The 22124-nt window shown below is 42.1% G+C and overlaps 1 protein-coding gene across 4 annotated transcripts in view; it reads right to left on the minus strand.

The window, feature by feature from the left end:
* Positions 1-831: 831 nt before the first annotated feature.
* The window catches only part of GOLIM4 (golgi integral membrane protein 4), an 80635-nt gene continuing 59342 nt past the window's right edge, over positions 832-22124 (minus strand). For 2 of the 4 annotated variants that reach the window (XM_082655479.1, XM_082655477.1), the window contains 8 exons: positions 21005-21337; positions 18917-19158; positions 18149-18228; positions 16186-16295; positions 13080-13247; positions 12684-12752; positions 2875-2955; positions 832-2540 (listed from right to left, as the gene is read on the minus strand). In XM_082655479.1, the coding sequence (XP_082511605.1) occupies positions 2391-2540; positions 2875-2955; positions 12684-12752; positions 13080-13247; positions 16186-16295; positions 18149-18228; positions 18917-19158; positions 21005-21337 (1233 nt within the window). In that variant the 3' untranslated portion in view covers positions 832-2390. Of the gene's footprint in view, positions 2541-2874; positions 2956-12683; positions 12753-13079; positions 13248-16185; positions 16296-18145; positions 18229-18916; positions 19159-21004; positions 21338-22124 lie in introns of all 4 variants that reach the window. The other 2 variants (XM_082655478.1, XM_082655476.1) reach the window with 1 other exon arrangement.

Here is a 22124-nt window from a genome sequence, read left to right on the forward strand (position 1 = left end):
CAAAACAACTCAAAGCTTCAAGAAATCAAAATTCTTTGGTTGTAAGATAAGGAAGGAATTCCATCAAACTTAAAGGAGCACTGAGGGGATAAAGTGGGTCCTTTTTTCACATTTCTCACACTATGAAGGCATTCAGTAAGTGTCCATCATTTTCCTTTATAACAGTGAGTCACTGTGACCTCCACGTGGCTCAGATTATACTCTTACTCCTAGATCTTACTCAGTCACTCATAAATATCCAGTCATTACATCTGTACTAATGCAGCATTTTTGTACTCCACTGTACTTGGCCTTAAAAAAAGTACTTTTTTTCCCCTTCTGATTATGTCACTGGTACCAAATCCTTTGACATATGGGTTGCACCAAAAGTCACAGATTAATTGGCAAGGTAAATACAAGTGACATTTTATTGCTGCTCATCTCATTAAAGTAGATCAGTTCTGGGTGATTCTCTTCCACACATTAGGTTAAACAGCCCTATAACTTGGCGCCATACAGAGTAGAATGGTTTGCGATTGTTCCGTTTGCTTTCCCAGGGAGGATTCAGTAGTTTTTTTGTTTGTGTGTTTGCACATGACACTCTCTTACATTTCTCATTATTCTTCCTCCAGAACTAGCTCAAATAAAATAAAAATTCTTAGCTCTTCCTTTAGAAAAGTGGGGGGGGGCGGAACTCGTGCCAATCCAAGTCGAGAAAGACTGGGAAAGGCATTTTATAATTCATTAATATACATTGGTTCCCCTTAAAATTTTTTCCTTTTATGAAAAAGAACTGAATAATGTTACAGGATCAGAAACTAATAAAAAATCACATACTTTCAAAGATTTATCACTTGCTTTTTATAGCTTTATTGACTATTACCAAGTTTCAAATAATTAAATACTGCAATTGGGACATTAAAAATACAAACTAATTTACCAAAATAATTGTATTCTGAATATTATGTACAATATTATACATTTTACATTACATAAAGGGTTTTTATACATAAAGGTAAGATTTGATTCATGATTACCGAAAACCCAAAATACATTTGAACAAAACATTCCTATGCATACATACATAATCACTCAACTGGGCTAATCAAAACCATACATGAGTGTGGTTATTAAAAAATAAAATTACATTCATACGATAATGGTAGAAATTGAAATCTGTTTTTATTGATTTGAAAGTACTATTATAAAACCACACACAGAAGAATGATATAACCTAATTCTATTTAGTTAAAAATCTTTATACTGGAGACTGCAATATGTCTCTATCCCATGGGAAATTTTTGATTTTTAATATTTTTATTTTAAGGGACTTGTATAATTCATAATCATTAAAAGTCTATCCATGGGCATAAAGTAGACCCATTCCCAGCACAGAGAAAAGTCATGAGGGTCAACCATACCACCATGTGTACTTTACCATATCGTTTTTGAAAAATACCCTATTCAGTTGTACAATTTGATATGTCTTCATATTCATGCTTGTCATCAGTGATTACATACAGAGGCACAGAGCTCACAGGGGAAATATATATTACTGTGGAGAATTAGATACTAAAACAAAGCTATCACTGGGTGACTACAGAAAAAAAAGGGGTGCTCACGTGGAAAATGCCACCCATACACACTAAATTAGTTATTAAACAAGGCATCAGTCCTTCAAAAAGGTTAATACGCTGATGTGTCATACCTTGTTTGAATCCTGAAATATCTAAGTCTAGAATACTGTCAAGTGAGTTTTAGTTCTATCTCACATTTAAATTTAATTCCTCTCAAGAGGAATAGCTGTGATTTTAAGCCAAACATTTTTTCTAACTGATCTGAAAAGCCTGAAAAAAATGTCTTTATAGCAAAAACGTCTTTCTAACTGTATGTCACTCTGTCCATGAATCTTATGCTAGAGATACACAGACTGGTGAAAATTCTATCAGAACTATGCATAAGAACCTCGGAAAGGCAGCAATTAGTAAACTGGCCATTCTCCTTAATGTCTGTACAGCATTTTTCAGTATTCTTTATCCTGCATTTCATCAAAGGCAAACAACAGAATGCTTGGAACATAGAAGACAGAGAAGGAACAAGTTGAAACATATACAAAAGCAATGTCTTCTTCAACATCACATAATCTATGAAAAATGAGATTCAGAGCCTAAGGTCTGCTTTATTGTTTTTCTTCTCGTTCATGTTTTGCTTGAATATAAAAAGAAGCTCTAACCTAGGTTAACAAAATATATTCATATAAATGTATGAGCATTTCTAATACAAAAGTTAAAAAAGAAGTCTAAATTCTTAATTTTTATAGTTAAATATCCTAGAGTTCAGTAGGCAGATTTATTTTTGAGCAGCTTGAAAAGAATCCGTCGGCTGAGCTCTGTCTGTGAAATCGGACACGGCTACATTTCAGCTCTTTGCCGAGATTTCTCAGCAGCAGCGGCTCCGTCCTCCTCCTCCTCCTCTTCTTCCTCGTAGTGCTCCTCTCGGCCTTTGGGGTGGTTGTCATCTCGAACTTCTTGCTCTTCTCCATCATTGTTTTTCTCATCGGCCTTGAAGTTAAAAAGAAAAAAAAGGAAAACTAAGAGAGAGGGCACAGAGTTAGTGGTATAAATAATTCCCTCTAAAAAAAACACCCCAAAAAACCAGTATGAAGTTACTCATTTTTGGAGAAAGAAAACAAGAAAAATGTTCCAACAGGCGAGAGTGCTACAGTCTTTTCTAATCTTCAGGTTGTCACAGATTTTCTTAGTTCTAGGTTGGCCTGTTAAACTCTACGGCACCTTAGATGTACCCACTGGTATCTTTCCAACTATACATACGTATCTCCCATACTTGCGCGCACAGGCACACAAGCGCAATAGAAATAGGTAGATCTACGCGTACATTTTCATCATTTTCACCATAGGTCTCTTCAGCATTATGCTCCAATTCCCTTTTTTTCTCCTCAGTCAAATCTTCCTGAACCTAAAACAAACCAGAGACATCAGGTGACACCCTGATCATTTCAACACTTGCAACAACATGTTTTGATTTCCTAAAAGTTCATTCAAAGCAGCAGAGACAAAATCAAACTAAAAATAAATCTGAAAAGAAAGTCAGAGATTTGACTGGTCTATTAGCCATGAAGAAATGTATAATACACCTACTACAAAAAAATCAATGTGATTCAGAATCTAGGACCTTTGTGTTTCTGATTTGTTTAACACTCCAAGTATAACACCTGAAGAAATTCACCTTATAAAATTAAATGGGAGAACTGTTGGAAGTCTGAAGGCTCTGACAGAATGTAAGTTCTTGTAAAGACAGGAACCATCTGTCTTACTCAACTAACTGCCTTCCATGCCTACATGCGTACTTGGCACACTGCAATTGCTTAATAAATACTGTTGAATGAAATGAGTCAATGAATGAATCAATGCAAAATATAGCTGCTCTGTAAAGGCACAGAAACCAGGCACCACTACCTATCTATAATAGTTATTAAGCTACCTCAAATCCCTACATCTCTTTAGTGTTCTAACACATTCCTGTTTTAAGTAGTTTTCTTTGTGTATGCTACTACTATTATGTGTCATTGATTCCGATTGTTTTTTTTCAAAATGCAAATCAAAGAAAGCATCCAAATATTTTTGCGAAATAATCTCTATTTAACGATCACATTCCACACAAATAGAGGGTAAAATATTTTCTAACTTAACGATTCTGAAAACTATACATATGCCAAAAGGTTTAAGTCATTTGAATACATTTCAAAAAATCGCTGACTGCCAATTAAGCATAATGCAGTGTCCAGGTACCAGAAAGAACCCTGATCTCTTTGAGGAGAGCGGCATAAAAGTAAGTCTTCTTGAATAACACACAAAATTACCTAATTTTGGGGGGCGGGGTGTATGTGTGATAAATATCCCAGAAATGGGCAAGGGGAGGAAAGTATGCAGGTGTTATAATTAAGGAATGACTAATTAAGGGCTGCCTCAAGGTGTCCAGCCCAGGTTCAGCAGGATGAACTGCAACACACCAGACTCACTTTGGAGGGACCCTGGCCTGTTAGGAGCTTACAAAGATGACCCTTCAAAGATGCCCTAACAGAGCCCAGCCTTCACGAACCTCTTCTAACCAGTCAATTGTTGGCTGGACTTTCAGCCCCTACACCACGCTGGCACCAAATAAATACATTGTGGGGACAGGTATAGAGTATACTTTGTATTCATGTGTCCTGGTAGAGCAAGCTATAAAGAAGACACCTCTGTTTTACCTGCAGTTTCTATCAGTGGCCAATGACATCTCTTCTGCCCTTAGTCATGGAATCTCATCACAGCATTTCCCAGGACATTGTAACGAAAACAGTGAAGCACTTATTTCAGACTATATTAAGGTCTCACTAATTGAAAACTGCTGAAGTGTCCCCAGTCAATTTCCGTGAACAGACGTGTCTTCTACAGCCTTAATAATGAAAATATACTAGTGAACACTAAACATGCTTTAGTTGGGGTTGGGAGGGAACTGCCCTGAAACTGTGGTATGGTGAAAAGGACCAGTGTTGGCAAACTTTTGCTGCAAAGGGCCAGAGAGTAAATATCCAGACTTTCTTGGCCATAAGGTCTCTAGCAAATACCCAACTCTAGTGCAGCAGCAGCCTTAGACAACATGTACACCAAAAGGCATGGCTTGTGTTCCAATAAGGCTTCACTTGTAAAATAGGCCCAGGCCTGTAGTCTGCCAGCCCCCTAACGCAGACTGTGGGGTCAGACAGACCTGTGTTAAAACCTTCGCTCCTCAACTCTCCAGGTTGTATGAACTATAAGGTCACTTGTTTTTACTGTGAAGATTTTCAGGCACACACAAATAAAGACAATAATTCAATAAACTCCGTACAGCCATCACCAAGGCTCAAAGGTTACCTCAGTGTTGCCACACTTGCATCACCTATCACTTTTCTTTATTTTCTGATGAATTTATTCTTAAAATTCTAGATAGCATGTAATTTCACCCCTACTCATCTCGGAATGTATTTCTAAACACACTGGACTTTTCTTATATAACCATAATGCCATTATCCCGTCTGATAAATAATTCCATGGTATCATCTAGTGTCTAGTCCTTACTTACATTTTCCTGATCGTCTTAAATATGTCTATTTATAGTTGGTTTGTTCTAATCATGATCCAAACAAAGGCCACATCTAACACCATTTCCGCTCCCCTCTTTTTCCCTTAATGCTATCTTGAATTGTTGTCCAGTAAAATGACCCACATTCTGGATTTATTTGCTTCTTTAAGGTATCACTTAACTCATATTTTTAGCCTCCACATTTCTTATAAAAGGAAGTTAGCTTAAAGGCTTGAATGAATTCAGATTCAATCTGCAAAACAAGGACTTTTCAGAGGTGATGCTGTAGATTTCATATTTTCATCACATCAGGAGGCATATAATGCTTGTCCCACTTTTAGTGAAGCTAAGCTTGGCCAGTGAGCTCAGATAGCTACAGCCTGATCCCTCCATGGTAAAATCCCCGACCTCCACCTATCTGGTGATATCCACTGATGACTGCTCTTAAATCAACTGTTTTAATTAGGAGTCACAAAACGGGTGACTTTCTAATTCCATCATTCCTTCTGTATTGACTAACTTCTATAAAGAAAAACTTGCCCATATCAGCTCTTTAGTTACTGTGCTTAGTATATTTAATCATGGTAGCTTTTAAAAGCAGACCTGGGTAGGGTCTAATCATGGTTCTAACAATAACAAGTTGTGTGGCCTCTGAAAACTTATGTAACCTCTCTGAAGCTCAAATGTCTTATCTGTCAAAGAAAGGGTTAGATAAAAAGCAGTGATTTTTAATTTTCTCTCCGTGTGTGTGTGGGGGGGTGGGGGACGGGTAGGGGGAGTCATGGACCCTTTTAACAGTTTGGTTAGGAAATCTTTAGTAAATGGGCATAGGTGTACATAATTTTGCATGGAAGTTTCAGGAGGTTCAGACTTCCCAAAGTCTAGCTACAGACCTGACCTGTCGTAGGCGTGCTTCTCTAAACAGTGTGCTCCTGAAACATCAGTATCAGCTGGGGGGCTTGTGAAAAACTCCAACTCCTATACCCCACACAGATAGGATCAAAATCTCCAAGGGTAAGGTCTAATCCAGGAATCTGTACTTTCTACACACTTTCCAAGGTGATTCTTAGCCACAGCAAAGCCTGAGAGCCATTCGCTTGAGTGACAATGAATGTCTCTGGCTAGAGAGATAAACACCTGTTTATGAGTTCTGTCTTGTCTTCTCTTGGGATCTATTGTAGGAAATTTAGGTTGTTGACCAGTTGTCAATATAATCTGAGGTGGGAACCACTGATTTAAATTACTTTTTAATTTAGGGATTGCACAAAAGAAAATTTTGTAGTTTTTCAAATTTATAAATGTACCTTTTCTATTCTAGTAATATATGCTTCATGTTTGGGGCAAAAGTAATTCAAATCCATCTTAAAGGCACTGCTGAAATGGGACCAAGTGATATGGAGTTTCTCATTTTAAAATATGCTTACACTAATAACCAGAAGCCAAATGCGACTCTTTTACAATGTAGACACGCCAATTATGTCTTCCACACTTGACCTTCTTTACTATCGTGCTAAAGCCGACGCAAACATTTTGTTAAATATATTCCTACACCGCTCCTCATTACTCATTACTGAAAGCTAATGTTTTAGGCATTTTAGCAATGGTCCCTATGTGATGTGGCAAAGTTTAATAAATAGCGAAAACTAAACAAGATAAAACAGATCTTCTGAATCTGAAATGGGCTTTGGCTAGCTACCCAGTCCCCGTATGTATTCGCACCTTTCTCTGATGCATCAAAGGTGTTACGGGATGAGCCAGGAACCAGAAGGCTGCACCTAAAGTAGTCAAGAATCCTGGAATCCAAAGAAGTGTATGGGATGTGACAATGGAAGGGCCTTCCAACAATGTCCACTATGGTGGTGAACACCCCTGCTTACCAGCGAATATTTAATAGGAGAGTTTCTGCTATCTGGACAGCTTCTTGATGTGGTGATTCACAGGCTGACATACCACTAAAGGGAGCCAGGAAACCCTGTACCTGCTCTTGCGTGAGTGTTCAGATCAATCTGTTTTCAGTTAGACGGGAGAAACTGAGCACTCGGGTTTTGCAAAGTGGTCATTTAGTCTCTATATATTTTTAAACATTTAAATAATTTTGGGAGAGGGGGAAGATGGCAGGGAGAGGGGGAAGATGGTGGAAGAGTAAGACGCGGAAATCACCTTCCTCCCCACAGATACATCAGAAATACATCTACACGTGGAACAACTCCTACATCACACCTACTGAACGCTGGCAGAAGACCTCAGACCTCCCAAAAGGCAAGAAACTCCCCACGTACCTGGCCGTGTGGATGAAAGGCTCTTGGTGCTGCAGCCAGGAGTCAGTGCTCCGCCTCTGAGGTGGGAGAGCCAACTTCAGGACACTGGTCCACAAGAGACCTCCCAGCTCCATGGAATATCAAACGGCGAAAATCTCCCAGAGATCTCCATCTCAACACCAACACCCAGCTTCACTCAACGACCAGCAAGATATAGTGCTGGACACCCTATGCCAAACAACTAGCAAGACAGGAACACAACACCACCCATTAGCAGAGAGTCTGCCTAAAATCATAATAAGTCCACAGACACCCCAAAACACACTGCCAGATGTGGACCTGCCCACCAGAAAGACAAGATCCAGCTTCATCCACCAGAACACAGGCACTAGTCCCCTCCACCAGGAAGCCTACACAACCCACTGAACCAACTTTAGCCACTGGGGACAGACACCAAAAACAACGGAAACTACGAACCTGCAGCCTGCAAAAAGGAGACCCCAAACACAGTAAGATAAGCAAAATGAAAAGACATTAAAACACACAGCAGATGAAGGAGCAAGATAAAAACCCACCAGACCTAACAAATGAAGAGGAAATAGGCAGTCTACCTGAAAAAGAATTCAGAATAACGACAGTAAAGATGATCCAAAATCTTGGAAATAGAATAGAGAAAATGCAAGAAACATTTAACAAGAACCTAGAAGAACTAAAGATGAAACAAACAACGATGAACAACACAATAAACGAAATTTAAAATATGCTAGAAGGGATCAATAGCAGAATAACTGAGGCAGAAGAACGGATAAGTGACCTGGAAGATAAAATAGTGGAAATAACTACTGCAGAGCAGAATAAAGAAAAAAGAATGAAAAGAACTGAGGACAGTCTCAGAGACCTCTGGGACAACATTAAATGCACCAACATTCGAATTATAGGGGTTCCAGAAGAAGAAGAGAAAAAGAAAGGGACTGAGAAAATATTTGAAGAGATTATAGTTGAAAACTTCCCTAATATGGGAAAGGAAATAGTTAATCAAGTCCAGGAAGCACAGAGAGTCCCATACAGGATAAATCCAAGGAGAAACACGCCAAGACACATATTAATCCAACTGTCAAAAATTAAATACAAAGAAAACATATTAAAAGCAGCAAGGGAAAAACAACAAATAACACACAAGGGAATCCCCATAAGGTTAACAGCTGGTTTTTCAGCAGAAACTCTGCAATCCAGAAGGGACTGGCAGGACATATTTAAAGTGATGAAGGAGAAAAACCTGCAACCAAGATTACTCTACCCAGCAAGGATCTCATTCAGATTTGATGGAGAAATTAAAACCTTTACAGACAAGCAAAAGCTGAGAGAGTTTAGCACCACCAAACCAGCTTTACAACAAATGCTAAAGGATCTTCTCTAGGCAAGAAACACAAAAGAAGGAAAAGACCTACAATAACAAACTGAAAACAATTAAGAAAATGGGAATAGGAACATACATATCGATAATTACCTTAAATGTAAATGGATTAAATGCTCCCACCAAAAGACACAGATTGGCTGAATGGATACAAAAACAAGACCCATATATATGCTGTCTACAAGAGACCCACTTCAGAGCTAGAGACACATACAGACTGAAAGTGAGGGGTTGTAAAAAGATATTCCATGCAAATGGAAACCAAAAGAAAGCTGGAGTAGCAATTCTCGTATCAGACAAAATAGACTTTAAAATAAAGACTATTACAAGAGACAAAGGAGGACACTACATAATGATCAAGGGATCGATCCAAGAAGAAGATATAATAATTGTAAATATTTATGCACCCAACATAGGAGCACCTCAATACATAAGGCAAATACTAACAGCCATAAAAGGGGAAATCGACAGTAACACATTCTGATATTTATAGGACATTCCATCCAAAAACAACAGAATATACATTTTTCTCAAGTGCTCATGGAACATTCTCCAGGATAGATCATATCTTGGGTCACAAATCAAGCCTTGGTAAATTTAAGAAAATTGAAATTGTATCAAGTATCTTTTCTGACCACAATGTTATGAGACTAGATATCAATTACAGGAAAAGATCTGTAAAAAATACAAACACATGGAGGCTAAACAATACACTACTTAATAACGCAGTGATCACTGAAGAAATCAAAGAGTAAATCAAATAATACCTAGAAACAAATGACAATGGAGACACGGCGACCCAAAACCTATGGGATGCAGCAAAAGCAGTTCTAAGATGAAAGTTTATAGCAATACAATCCTACCTTAAGAAACAGGAAACATCTCGAATAAACAACCTAACCTTGCACCTAAAGCAATTAGAGAAAGAAGAACAAAAAAACCCCAAAGTTAGCAGAAGGAAAGAAATCACAAAGATCAGATCAGAAATAAATGAAAAAGAAATGAAGGAAATGATAGCAAAGATCAATAAAACTAAAAGCTGGTTCTTTGAGAAGATAAACAAAATTGATAAACCATTAGCCAGACTCATCAAGAAAAAAAGGGAGAAGACTCAAATCAATAGAATTAGAAATGAAAAAGGAGAAGTAACAATTGACACTGCAGAAATACAAAAGATCATGAGAGATTGTTACAAGCAACTCAATGCCAATAAAATGGACAATCTGGAAGAAATGGGCAAATTCTTAGAAATGCACAACCTGCCAAGATTGAATCAGGAAGAAATAGAAAATATGAACAGACCAATCACAAGCACTGAAATTGAAACTGTGATTAAAAATCTTCGAAGAAATAAATAATTTTAAAGCACACATAGTACTTTTTGGCAATGTCACAGTTTGTCTCGTTTGCTCATAAGGATATAAAAAATCTGTAAAGTAAGCAACATGAGGATGGGCTCACCACATGAATGTCTTTGACTCTAAGGATCCCAAATAGTAAACAATGAATGTGTGTTAATAGCCATCCGTCTTTATGTCTCAGAAGGATAACACTGTTGCACTCAGATAAGAGAAGGCAGGGAGAATGCACACTTGTTTTGGGTCCTCTACTCTCATAGTTCAATCAGTCTGATGGGCTGTACCTCTGAACAGGTATAACCCTGGCAAGATGCAGCTCCTCCCTAATGTGACAGAAGTCAGGCTGACTGTGGGCTGGAAGGGAGGGGACCCGACGGCAGCAATGGGCCTTACATCCCAGGGGTCAGCTGAGGCAGTGGAAGACTCTGAGGCTTAAGGAAGATAAGAATGATGCAAATCACACAGCGTTTTATGGTTTTCAGTGCTCACACACACAGCACTTGTAAACAACATGCTATGTGTTCTCACGTATTGCATCCCTCTTTGTTTTTCTTCTTTTGCTGCAGTCTGCTGAGAACTTTGTCTCTGTTACTAGTCCTTGCCTGATACATGGAAGTGCTTCTCCCTCCTCAAGGGAAGAGCTGAGAACAATGGAAAGAGGTGGGAAAATCCAGTTACTAATCACCACAGGAACTACCAGAAAAATATAACACAGCCTGAGCAAGGGGCGCTTAGCGGGCAGAGGGGAAAGGTACCCAGGAAGAAGAGAGGCACGCTGGTCTTCTGCTGAGAGCTCACGTGGCAACCACCCTAAATGAGAGGGTGTGGTGACCTGGAGCCTCTGTGTGAGGGTTGGGAAGTGGGGACGGGGTGCCACAGCTAGGAGCTCTGGGCAGGAAACTAGGGGTCAGGCGCAGGGAGGGGGAAGGGCTCCAGTCAGTCAGGCCCCCTGAGGGAGGAGGGACAGCGGCCTGGGGAGCAGCTGCCCGGCGTCGGGCACCAGGCTCTGCCTGGTCATCATCCTCCTTCCCTCCCGCCTCTCTGCCTTTGTTTTCTTTCTATCTTTGATCCCTCTTGGATCCCAGGATTTCTCTCTCCACCTTACCTGATAGAATATAGAAGTTAAAAAAAAAATCAGTAAATACTGATTAAAATTTTATGTTTACCCTTCTGAATTTTTAAAAAGGAGCCAAGGTGAATCTCTTCTCTTTTAATCTCCCAAAGATTCCTGGCATCTGACATAATGAAACAAAGTAATATTAGTCTAGACATCCTGTGACAAGAGAGGTCCAGATGAATATCTTTCTCTTGCCAAACGTCTTAATATTCAAGGCTGCTGGGTTCTCTAACGCTCTCTTCTGATAACACAGCTCAGGGGCTTCATTAGGATGAACAGCAGGGTGAGAAAAAGGAGAGAGAATACGAAGATCAAACCAGGTAGACTGCACGTGACTAGAGGTGTATGTTGCCAATGACTGCAAAGAATGAGGTTCTTTTCTGTTTTCCCGGTATAAACACAAATTTCAGCATCAGCCCTGAAAAGCTGATAAATGCAATCTAAACGAGGCAGCAGACCTAGTCAAGGGAACCATGCCCGTGAGTGTGGCAGCTCGTGCCTTCTGAGCAGGCTCTCAGGGGTTGTGGGGGGTTTGTTCAGGCTGCCATTTGTCCGACCTCTCCTGCCGTTCCCCTTAGGGTCAGAGCCACACATCTGCAAGAGGCCTGGCTGAGAGGTGCCTCTGAACCAGGGCTTTAATCTGCTGGTCCATTTGCTGGTCCAGAGAGAGACTGAACATGGGGCCTTGGCCTCATCCGTATCATATTCCCGAGAACTGAGCTTCAGCGGTCCATACAGTACCCCGCCGTGACTAACCAGCTACAACCAACAGCGTTCATCAGTCAATTACGTGATTGTGGCACCAAGGCAGATGCTCTATAAACCTAATTAACAACGATATGCCAGAGGTTTACAATAAGAAGCAAACTAAAATGAAATGCTAAGAAATTCCACCCAAGTGCATTTTACTCAACAGAGCTCCTTACATATTTTTCCTTTGCTTCTTTGTTAAACTTGATTAAGATGCTAAATTCTTAGAAGGGCAGAGGCTAAAAGGAGAGGCTATAAAATTTTTTAAGTGTCTGGGGGTGCCCCTGTGACACAGGCACTGTGACCATGTCTACAGGGAAAGTCTCTGGGGATAGTCCAGACCCTCAGTGTGCAGAGCTTTGTTTTTCTTTCTTGTGAGGGAAAGAGACGGGAGAAAATATTCTTACAAAGATCACATAAACCTAAGTTCGCCATTTCTGGAAGGCCAAGTGTCTTCTCAATTCAAAATTTCTAGGGTAAACCAGAGAGGAGGATTTTATCACCACATTTTTGCTATCTTCTAACCAAATGTCTCCACAGCCTTGGTCCGTTTCCCCTTGAAACCACCCTTCCTTACCCAGCCTACGGCTCTCTGAACCTTTCTACAGAAGCCCGCGCGGCCGAGGTTTGTTGCAGGCGAGCGTGAGGCCCCAAACAGTCTGGCCTCCTGCCCTCCCCCTTCCTACCTCCTCTTCCCCCTCTTCCTGGTACTGGTCATCCACATTGTCCTCCTGCTGGTCTGGATTTCCTGCCATCTGTTGAAACAAAAGGGGAGGCTCAGGTTACCGAACACTGGAGATGGGTTGTCCAGTCCTCTGGGACAAAGAACAGGCAGGCCACCATGAACATTACACTTTCAATGCATCAGGGGCCAGGAAATGATGACTAACCATTCTCAACACAAAGCCCAGGATGCCCATCACCTGCTCTCTCTGAGGGTGGGCATTTCACATGATGACCCCCCCCAAAAACCCAAAGAGGTGAACCTCCTGTCCATGAGGTTATGGCTACCCTTTTGCGTAAAACCAGGCATTGTTAAAATACCCGAGTTAAAACCACCCTCCTTCGTGGCATCTGCTTACCACCAAATGCTCCTCCATTTCTGCATTCCCTTGCTTTTGGTGACTTTGTTTCTGCTCTTCATTTTCATCTGGCAAGTTTTCTTCCCTCACTTGCCCGGCTTCCTCAAATTCATCCTCCCCTTGATTATTAGGGTCGTCTGCTGGGTTTATATCCTCTACAGCTGCCCTCTGTAAAATTTTAATGAAAAGCAACCACCACTTCAAATTCCAGGATCAAGTTTAATTTCATTTGAAAGGCCAGACACTGGCAGAAAATGAAATTGTCCTTCACCAGATTGTTCAGATCTATCCTTGCCAAGACTCACAAGTATTCGTCCCACTGTCAAAAGATAAAGCCTCTGCTTTATGTGTCAGAGACTGATGCGTCAGAATTAAGTTCAAATAGCATTTCTTTCCTGCAAGCGATTCCAAAATAGTTCTCAAAACTCTAATTATCACAAGGAATATGAACGTAACTAGATGACAAGAAAAACAGTTAATGAAAGCCAAAGGATCAAGTAGGAGAAATAATTAAAATGAGAGATTTAGATAGGCAAATAGTAACTTCTTTCACTGGTATGTTGATTTTTTTGACAGACGAGTTATCCTTTGCAAAACCAGCTGTTACATGTAAGTGAGTGAAAAGCAGCTGAGGAGAGAGGAAGCCCACACCAGAAAGGACCCAAGAAGAGGGCCCACGAGGAGACAAGAGGAGGCTAATTCACAAGTAGACGATCACGTTCTAGTGTGGATCACATTTATTTATTTTTACTTTTTTCGTCACGCGGGTCTCTCACTGTTGTGGCCTCTCCCGTTGCGGAGCACAGGCTCTGGACGCGCAGGCTCAGTGGCCATGGCTCACGGGCCCAGCCGCTCCGCGGCACGTGGGATCCTCCCGGACCAGGGCACGAACCCGTGTCCCCTGCATCGGCAGGCGGCCTCTCAACCACTGTGCCACCAGGGAAGCCCCCACATTTCTTTATAATGGACACTACCATGAAGCTGAGAGAGGCTGCACTGGCAAGAGACAGGAGAAAAGGGACTGGGCTAACCCAGCCTCCGGCCATATAGTTTGAAAAATACCTCCCCCTCCCCACCCCACCTCTCAAGTAGTGATTCTGTTATTGTGTTCAGTGAATGCCCTTCACATTATCAACTTTAGAATTATCTGGATGTCCCACTTATGCTCCCAAAGCACCTTTCAAAATAACATATGCCCTCATAAAGATTCAGATCTTAGAGCCTGAGCTGGGCAGAAATGGCGATGCTTGCAAGAGCTTCCCTGATCACACCAGGGTCATCAATAGGGCACTTCACTGAAGCGGCAAATGCTTCCCAGAGACGGTGAAGCCTCAGAGTGAGATTTAGTCTCCAGACCACAAAATTCTACTTCAATTCACCTCAGAGCCTTGACCATGTACAAGAGCTCGCTGCAGTCTCAGCTGATGTATTATCTGCGCATCCCTGGCTATGTACTTTGTTCAAGAGCAAAATCACACTTTTCTTGGGAATGTGACAAATCATAACCTTCACACTAAACTCCAATTCTCCACAATCTTGTTATATGGATCACTTTTTGTACGTTATCAATAAACTGTGTGGAAATATAGGAAAAATGTAACACATTTTCTTCAGAAAAAAAGTACAAGATGTCTTTTGCAAGAGTACGTGAAAATGTACACATTAGTTCCAACTCTAACCAAGTAGTAAAAAACGTTTAATAGGCACAGTTGTTACGTTCAAAAAATAGTTAGATGATCAATTAAATCTCAGTAAAGCTGGACAAAAATGTTTTTACTTTAAAAATAAATGGATAAAGTATGAGACAAAGAGAGGGACAAGCAGGCTAATAATTTCTAATTAAGAGAAGGCATGGTAGAAAGGCCAGCGTTTCCCAGCGTGTTATCTAGAGCAAGTCAACTGATGAAAGGAGAGTAAAGAATTATGCAGTCAGGTAAGCAATTGAAACATACAGCGTTTCCCAAAGTCAGTGACTGGAATACCCACCCTTCCTCTGTCCCCTCCATTGCTCTCAGGACGCTCTCAGGCGTTTGCACACTCGCTTTCTTGCTCTCTCATGGACACTCTCTTGCTCTTTCACATCCTCTGGCTCTCTCACACTCTCCTGCTATCTATAGCTCTTGCTCTTTCCTGAAAATATTTCAGGGCTAGGGTTCCCTGGAGCATACTCTGAGAAATGCCAATTCAGGGGCTGGTGGGTAAATGTGTTCTGCCACCTCTCAGTGCAAGTTATGTGCAAAAGCTGTTTCCATCAGGGTGGCTTCAAGCATCTGTCAGGAAGACCTTCTCAATGTTTATCAAGGAAGAATATGGACAGGCAGGGCCCACAGGACAGCACAGACTGAATTTTATTAACATGGTGGTGGATTTCCTAGCAAAAGATGACAGGAGAGCTAGGATTTTACACTGTGAAAATCACCTACACATAAGCATAAGGACACACTCATTTGCAGGCAAGGCCACGGCCACAGACCACCCAACTGAATTGGGAGTCTTGGTCCTTTTTGAGTAAACAAAAAGAACATTTCTGGTTACTATATCTCTAACTGCTAATATTCTAACTTTTCTATAGCATCACGGTGTCTGGGAAATTTTTTTCTTTCATTTCTCAAACCTCACAATCCTATCTGTGTATTTATTAAAATAGTCACTGGACTGTTGGGAGATTACAGAGAGTCACATGACACACATTCACACCCTAGCAGACTGCTCAACATGTTTCATAGTGGTTAATCTCCTTTCTCTGGTTCTCTCTCCAACTCCCACACTTGCTTTTTTTTTTTTTTCCATCTTTCAGAACTACTACATATTTCAATGCCTCTTTTTTGCTTTTCTATTTTAATTTGACTAATCTGAAAGTCCCCAGAGGGAAACTCCTTGGATGTTTTCCCAGAGTAACCTTTAACCCATTCTCATCACACACATCCCTCATGGTTTACAGTTAACAACATTGCTCATATCATATAATTGTGTAAGCCACCTTCCTTCTGTGCTGATGAAATAACAGACATATCTGGAGCCAGAGTCACGGTGTCGGGTAAACCTTCACGTTTCCTTTCTGCCTTGTGAGTTCCCAAGTGTCACGACCGGAAGAGAGGACACTTACATCTGCCTCGGATTCTGGGTCAGCTTCGTGGGGCCCTTGTTCTTGAAGCTCATGTCCATTCTCTGGGTCTTCTTCTGCCTCGTCTTGGTGCTGGTTGTCTCTCTCATAGGCTAGCAAATCAAAGGAACTAATATCAGTCCAAACAAACCAGACAGGATTCTCCCTTTGAAAGCAAAGCAAAGTCACCAGCGGGCTTTCCTGCAGACCACTTCACCCGCTCTCTCCTCCTGCTAGGTTAGCTCGAGATAAGGTGTTATGTTTCAGCTTTTCTGGAAAAGTTATGCCCTTTCCCCAGGCCTTGTGTCTACAGAGATAGTGTGGAAAGGCCTTGTGTCTACAGAGACAGTGTGGGTAAGTGACACCATTCTAACTCTCCCAAAACAAATGTTTACAACAAAAGCGGCATTTCCCCTCCCCCCCATTATGCCAAAAACAACGATCAAAACTTTCTTGATAAGATAAAGCCCAGTCAATTGGACATCGCTAAAATTATCAACTAATTCTTGGTAATGTCAGAGAAAATGGCAAGGCACTGAAAGAAGAAACTGATGCTATTTCAGGAAATGAAAGAAATAACAACCCCATTTGTGGAGCTAAAAAAACAAATTCAGCCCGTCATCCTGTGTTCTCTGAATTGGCGGTAATGATGATGCCACAAGCACTGCATGCTTATACTCACACACACATTTACTTGCTACGTTTTGAACAAAATTATTTCAACTAAGAGAATGTATTGATAGATAAGAGCACACAAAGAGAGAAACAAATAACTTCTTTCGGTAAGATGCAAGAGGAAAGGTTAAGTATAGGGAGAGTATTCAGCCTGTAGAAAATAAAAATGCAGGTGACTTTCCATCAGGTTTCAAGCGCACCAAGGGATCCATTAAATAAAAGAGAGAACAAATGGTTCTCTAGTCTTACTGATAATGGAACCAAAAAGCTTAAAGTGCTGCATGGGGGGACATAAGGAAAACAATGTCTTGACGATAAGGGCTATAAAATATCAGAACAGGCTGTAGAGGGAGTTTGAGTAATCACCTTCCTTTAGATTCTTTAGGAAAGGATACAGAGCTAAGTGTTAGTGTTGCCAGGGAAACGGTTACTGTCTAGTCCTATCATCACAGTAAGCGGTATTTGATAAATGACACATAGATGCGCCCTGCAAATGAAAGCTACTACTGACTTAATTTGAAAAACTTTCAAAGCAATAATCTAAACACCTCCAAGGTAAGAAGAAAATGTAGAAGTTTCCCAAAGTATAACAGTCCTATGACAATGTGTTAGAAATAAGTACTTAGCATACAAAACGCTTAAACTACCATTTCCTCTCTAAAATGTCAGAGAACAAACGGATTATCTTGCGTGATTTAGGCTACCAATGTGAACTGTTTGGGAGGATTAAGAAAAGCATACCAACAACAACAAAAGACAGATGGTAGTACGTACAGGTATCCTCCGCTTTTTGAAAGTTAGTTTTATGTCACCTCACTTTTCCGAAAGACCTACATTAGTACCTGTTTTGGGTAACCGAAAGAATTCGGAAGAGGATTACCAATGTTATGGAAAAAGGTGAAAAGCAAAAATAGCGACTAGTGTTGGTTCTGCAGCGAGAGAGAGAGAGAGTCTCGTGGAGACCGTACACACCCAGAGCAGAGCAGTGAGAGTGGCATCGTCCGTCCAGCTCCTTCCCCAGGACCTACACTCAGCGGCTCAGCATCAGCCCCCAGAGCTCTGAACTGTGCCTGTGAGCACCTGTGCTTTACCTCGATTTACTCTGTGTATCCCTTAGCAAGATGTGTCCTATGGTGATGGCTTCTTTGCTTTACACCATTTCAGTTTACAAAAGGTTTCACAGGAACGCTCTACTTTCAGAGAGTATGCAGATACACATGTAACTCTGAGATGATATTATATATTACCAAGCAGTTTTATTAAAACATTCATCATCTAAGAAGCTCACCACCTCCTTCCTCTTCCTGGATGCCCTGGTCCTCTGCTCCCTGAACAACATCATTATCTACAGCATCATAACGAGCTTGCTGCCTGCAAGGGAAACAAACAATCATCACCTCAGGGACACAAATTAAGTAGCACAGTTTGACATAAGTCATTTATCTTTAAAGAGAGTTATCAATGAATTTTTCGACACTTTTTGAAAAGCCATAAAAATATTTCTTAAACTTATCCAATTAGGTTTAATAAAGATTCCAGATACTTTCAAAACATGCCTTATAAAAGATAAAATACCTTTCAAATGATAAAATAAAATGAAGTTAGCACAAAACCTGATAGGTTATTTTGAGACATACACTGTCTTTTTTTTTTTTTTTTTTTTGCGGTACGCGGACCGCTCACTGTTGTGGCCTCTCCCATTGCAGAGCACAGGCTCCGGACGCGCAGGCTCAGCGGCCATGGCTCACAGGCCCAGCTGCTCCACGGCACGTGGGATCTTCCCAGACCGGGGCATGAACCCATGTCCCCTGCATCGGCAGGCGGACTCTCAACCACTGCGCCACCAGGGAAGCCCTACACTGTCATTTTTAAGCAGGGGAAAAAAATGTTGATTATTCTGAAAATTCAATGTTTGGAATGTAGTTTTCAGGTAGTGGTTCTGCCTCAGCTACACGAGCAACAGGAGCCCCTCAAGTTCACGGGTAACAAATACAGGAAGCCGTCTCTATCCTGCTTGTGAACGCCGGAGGCGGGCTGCCTAGGCCCATCAGGAGGCTACCGTGTCTGCTCCGGGCGCTGCGGCCGGCCCTCGGCGAGTCCAGCCTGCCTCTGCTGGGCCGTCTCCCTGGCGAGGAGCTGCGGCTGGTGCTGGTGCGGCAAGGGCCCCTGCAGCCTCTGCTGGGGCGGGGCCTCGTGGCGCTCCTTCGGCCGCTGGGCCTCCTCCACCCGCCGCACTGCCAGCCTCTGCTGCTCCTCATACGGCGACTGGAATTTGGCGACCGGCTTGCCCGAGGGATACACCTGGGGAACAGAGAGTCGCTGCAGAGCAAGAACTGTCGGGTCCCCTGGGTCCTCCCTTCGTCCCTTTCGCGCGACACGCGCAGAAGGCAGGGCTGGTTTGTGAACACCTGTCAGGTCAACTGTCATAATGGTCCAAAGCCACCCCGCGGCTGGACTCCACTCCTGTCTCCCAACGCTCTGAATCACCCTTGGCTTCTTTCATCAACTGGTCTTCTCCATTTGTTGGCATTAAGGCAGATTTTTAATGTGCTCCCTCTCAAATGGAGGAGGACGCAACAGAAGAAATGTTTCAACCCTAATTAAATTTATGCTCAGAAGGCTCTGGTATATGTGGGCACGTAATAACCTCAGACTAAATGGGGCGATTTGTGAGCTGAGGCTGAGGCTAAGGCTTTCCCATGAAGCCTAAAGACCTAGGGAAGCTAATTAAATCTCGCAATGCATATACTAATCTCAGGCTAAGCGGAGCCAAAACAAGTCAAATTTCAGATTAGGGTGGAAAAGCAGAGAACCGTTTTTCTTCAAAGAAACCAAAAATGGATGAGAAGAGAGAACTTTCTGATTAAAGGAAAACCTGATACAGGAATTCTTACTCTGCTTCCATTAAGCCGTCTACCACTCCCTCCTCCGCCCCCCTCTCCCAACTAATACAAGTCCACACAGTTCTCACCAAAGGAAACAGGGTGCATGGTTGAGGGAAATTAAACCTAGTGGGGAATTACCTTTGAGGAAAGCTATGAAGGACCCAAGACTGGGAGAGAGGCTTCTTCATGCCACCTTTGCAACAATTTAAGAGTGCACCCGCAGGGGGGCCTTCACACCTGCCCAGCCAAAGCCTCTAGCGGCTTGAAGTCTTGGAACGTTCGAGGCCAAACAAAGCTTCAGAGCTATAAATAAAAGGTGACCAGCGTCCATGTAAGGGCCAGGTAGCCTACCGTCAGGTATCACCTTCGAGGCTGTGTAAGGAAGGTACACCTGGCTGCACTCAGGGCTGCTTTCAGTTCTTTTAAAGTCTCATTTATAATAATAATGGATGTTTTTATGAGTCTTACTTATGTGAGAGGGGAGTGCTCAGTGGGACTGGTTAAACACACTCACTCACCTAGTGGCATGTCCTTAAGTCAGCTTTCTGATGACTTGCTAACCACCCTGAAGGTGAGCGTGCAAAAGCCAACATAGGATTTGACAGTAAGTAAGTGAACAGGGAGAAAAGTACCCTTGACCACAGAAAATGCGTCACTTCTCGGCCTCAAGATGCCCACGGGGCTCGAGCACAGACTGGAAGGTGCGGGATGAGGTGCCCATCTACTCTCCTACTCGGTTAAAGGGGTGTGACTGAGTCTCTCTCACTGCACACTCTTGACAAAGACAATACATACATGCATAGCACCTTCTCTTTTCCCCAACCGTCTTTCTGGGATAAGGTAGCTATGCTACTAACATCACAAAAGAACATTTAAATAGGTACATGTAACATTTAGCAAGATCACCCCAATTTTATTTTATAGACTGTTATACACGAGGGCTTTTTCCTTAACACAGCTGACCCTTGAACAGCGTGGGAGGCTGGGGCGCTGACCCTCCGTGCAGTGGAGAATCTTCTTACAGCTTTCAGTCGGCCCCCTGTATATAGGGTTCCTCCATAGCCTCCCTCCCTATAGGGGCTCCTCTGGGCAGTTCCCCACGTGCAGGTTCTACTAACCGCGGATCTTGCAGTGTTTACTACTGAAAAAATCCTGGTAGGAGTGAACCCATGAGGTTCAAACCTGCCCTGCTCAAGGGTCAACTGCACGTAGACACAAAGGCGCACCCCTTATCCCAGGCAACTGGCTGGATGACCTCGTACCCCAGCGCGAGCCTGCCCTTCCAGGAGCCTGGCTTCCTTCCGCTCACGCCGTTCCGCCCACTCCCGATTCCGCTGCTCCTCCAGCGATGGGTCGTGCTCCTCCGCGAGGTGCTCGGCCTGCCCGACCTGCTCCATCGCCTCTTCCTCCAGGGCCCTCCTGTGCTCCTCCTCCACCGGCCGCCCCTCGGGCTCCTCGCGGCCCGCTTCTCGCCGGGTCAGTTCTGCGGGCGCCTGGAATCCTGCCTCCTTCTGGGTGGGAGGGTAAGGTTCTGTTTCCTCCGTTCTTCCAGGGACTGCTTCATGGTTCTGCCACACTTCGCTATTTCGGGACACCTAGGCCAAGCACATCACTGGAAATGACACTCTTCTATTTCGAAAGCAGTGATAGAATCTCTTTATTACCATGTCTACGGGGTTACAACATAAGCAAAATCCTGGAGTCTAGAAATATAGAGTCCTGACTGAAAAGTATGGCTGCAGTGGAGTCACTTAACTCTTCTCACTGTGTGATCTCACCTACAAAATAGAGACAACGTAAGCAAAATTTCATCGTGGAAAGAATACCGTAAATAACCTAAAAGTAAAGCCTATAAGTGACCACATCTCAGTAGACCCTACCCTCAAAAGCAATCTAACTCCTGTTCTCCCTTAGAATAAAAAGGGAAAAACCCTCATACTTCAAGTGATCAAATACGTAATTTTCTTCAAGGTAAATTTTGTTTTCAATAATTATATGAAAAGAAAAGGATAAGATCAAGTAGAGGATGAGCTAGCTTTGTTTTCTGTTAGCAAATATAAAAAAAAGAATGCCATTACTAATGGACACCCATATGTTGGCTATAATAGTGCCCATTAAATCAGGTACAATTAAACATTTCTGACGTATTAAAGTGGTATTTCTTTGTAAACCAGAGGAAGTCTTTTGTGAGTACTTTATATTATTAACACAGAAAACTCTGAAGAAAAAAAAAAGATGTGTCTTTTCACAGAGAACTCCTCTTCTAAAACTGGTTGATTTAAATCAGTTTTCTCTGCAAGTTTCAGAGATTTCTATACCGTCTTCATTACTTAGAAAAGAGAGATGGTATAATATCAATAGGAAAATGTGTCACTGTCCTCC

This window comes from Grampus griseus (assembly GCF_964374135.1).
Source record: "Grampus griseus genome assembly, chromosome: 5".
NCBI classification, from domain to species: Eukaryota; Metazoa; Chordata; class Mammalia; order Artiodactyla; family Delphinidae; genus Grampus; species Grampus griseus.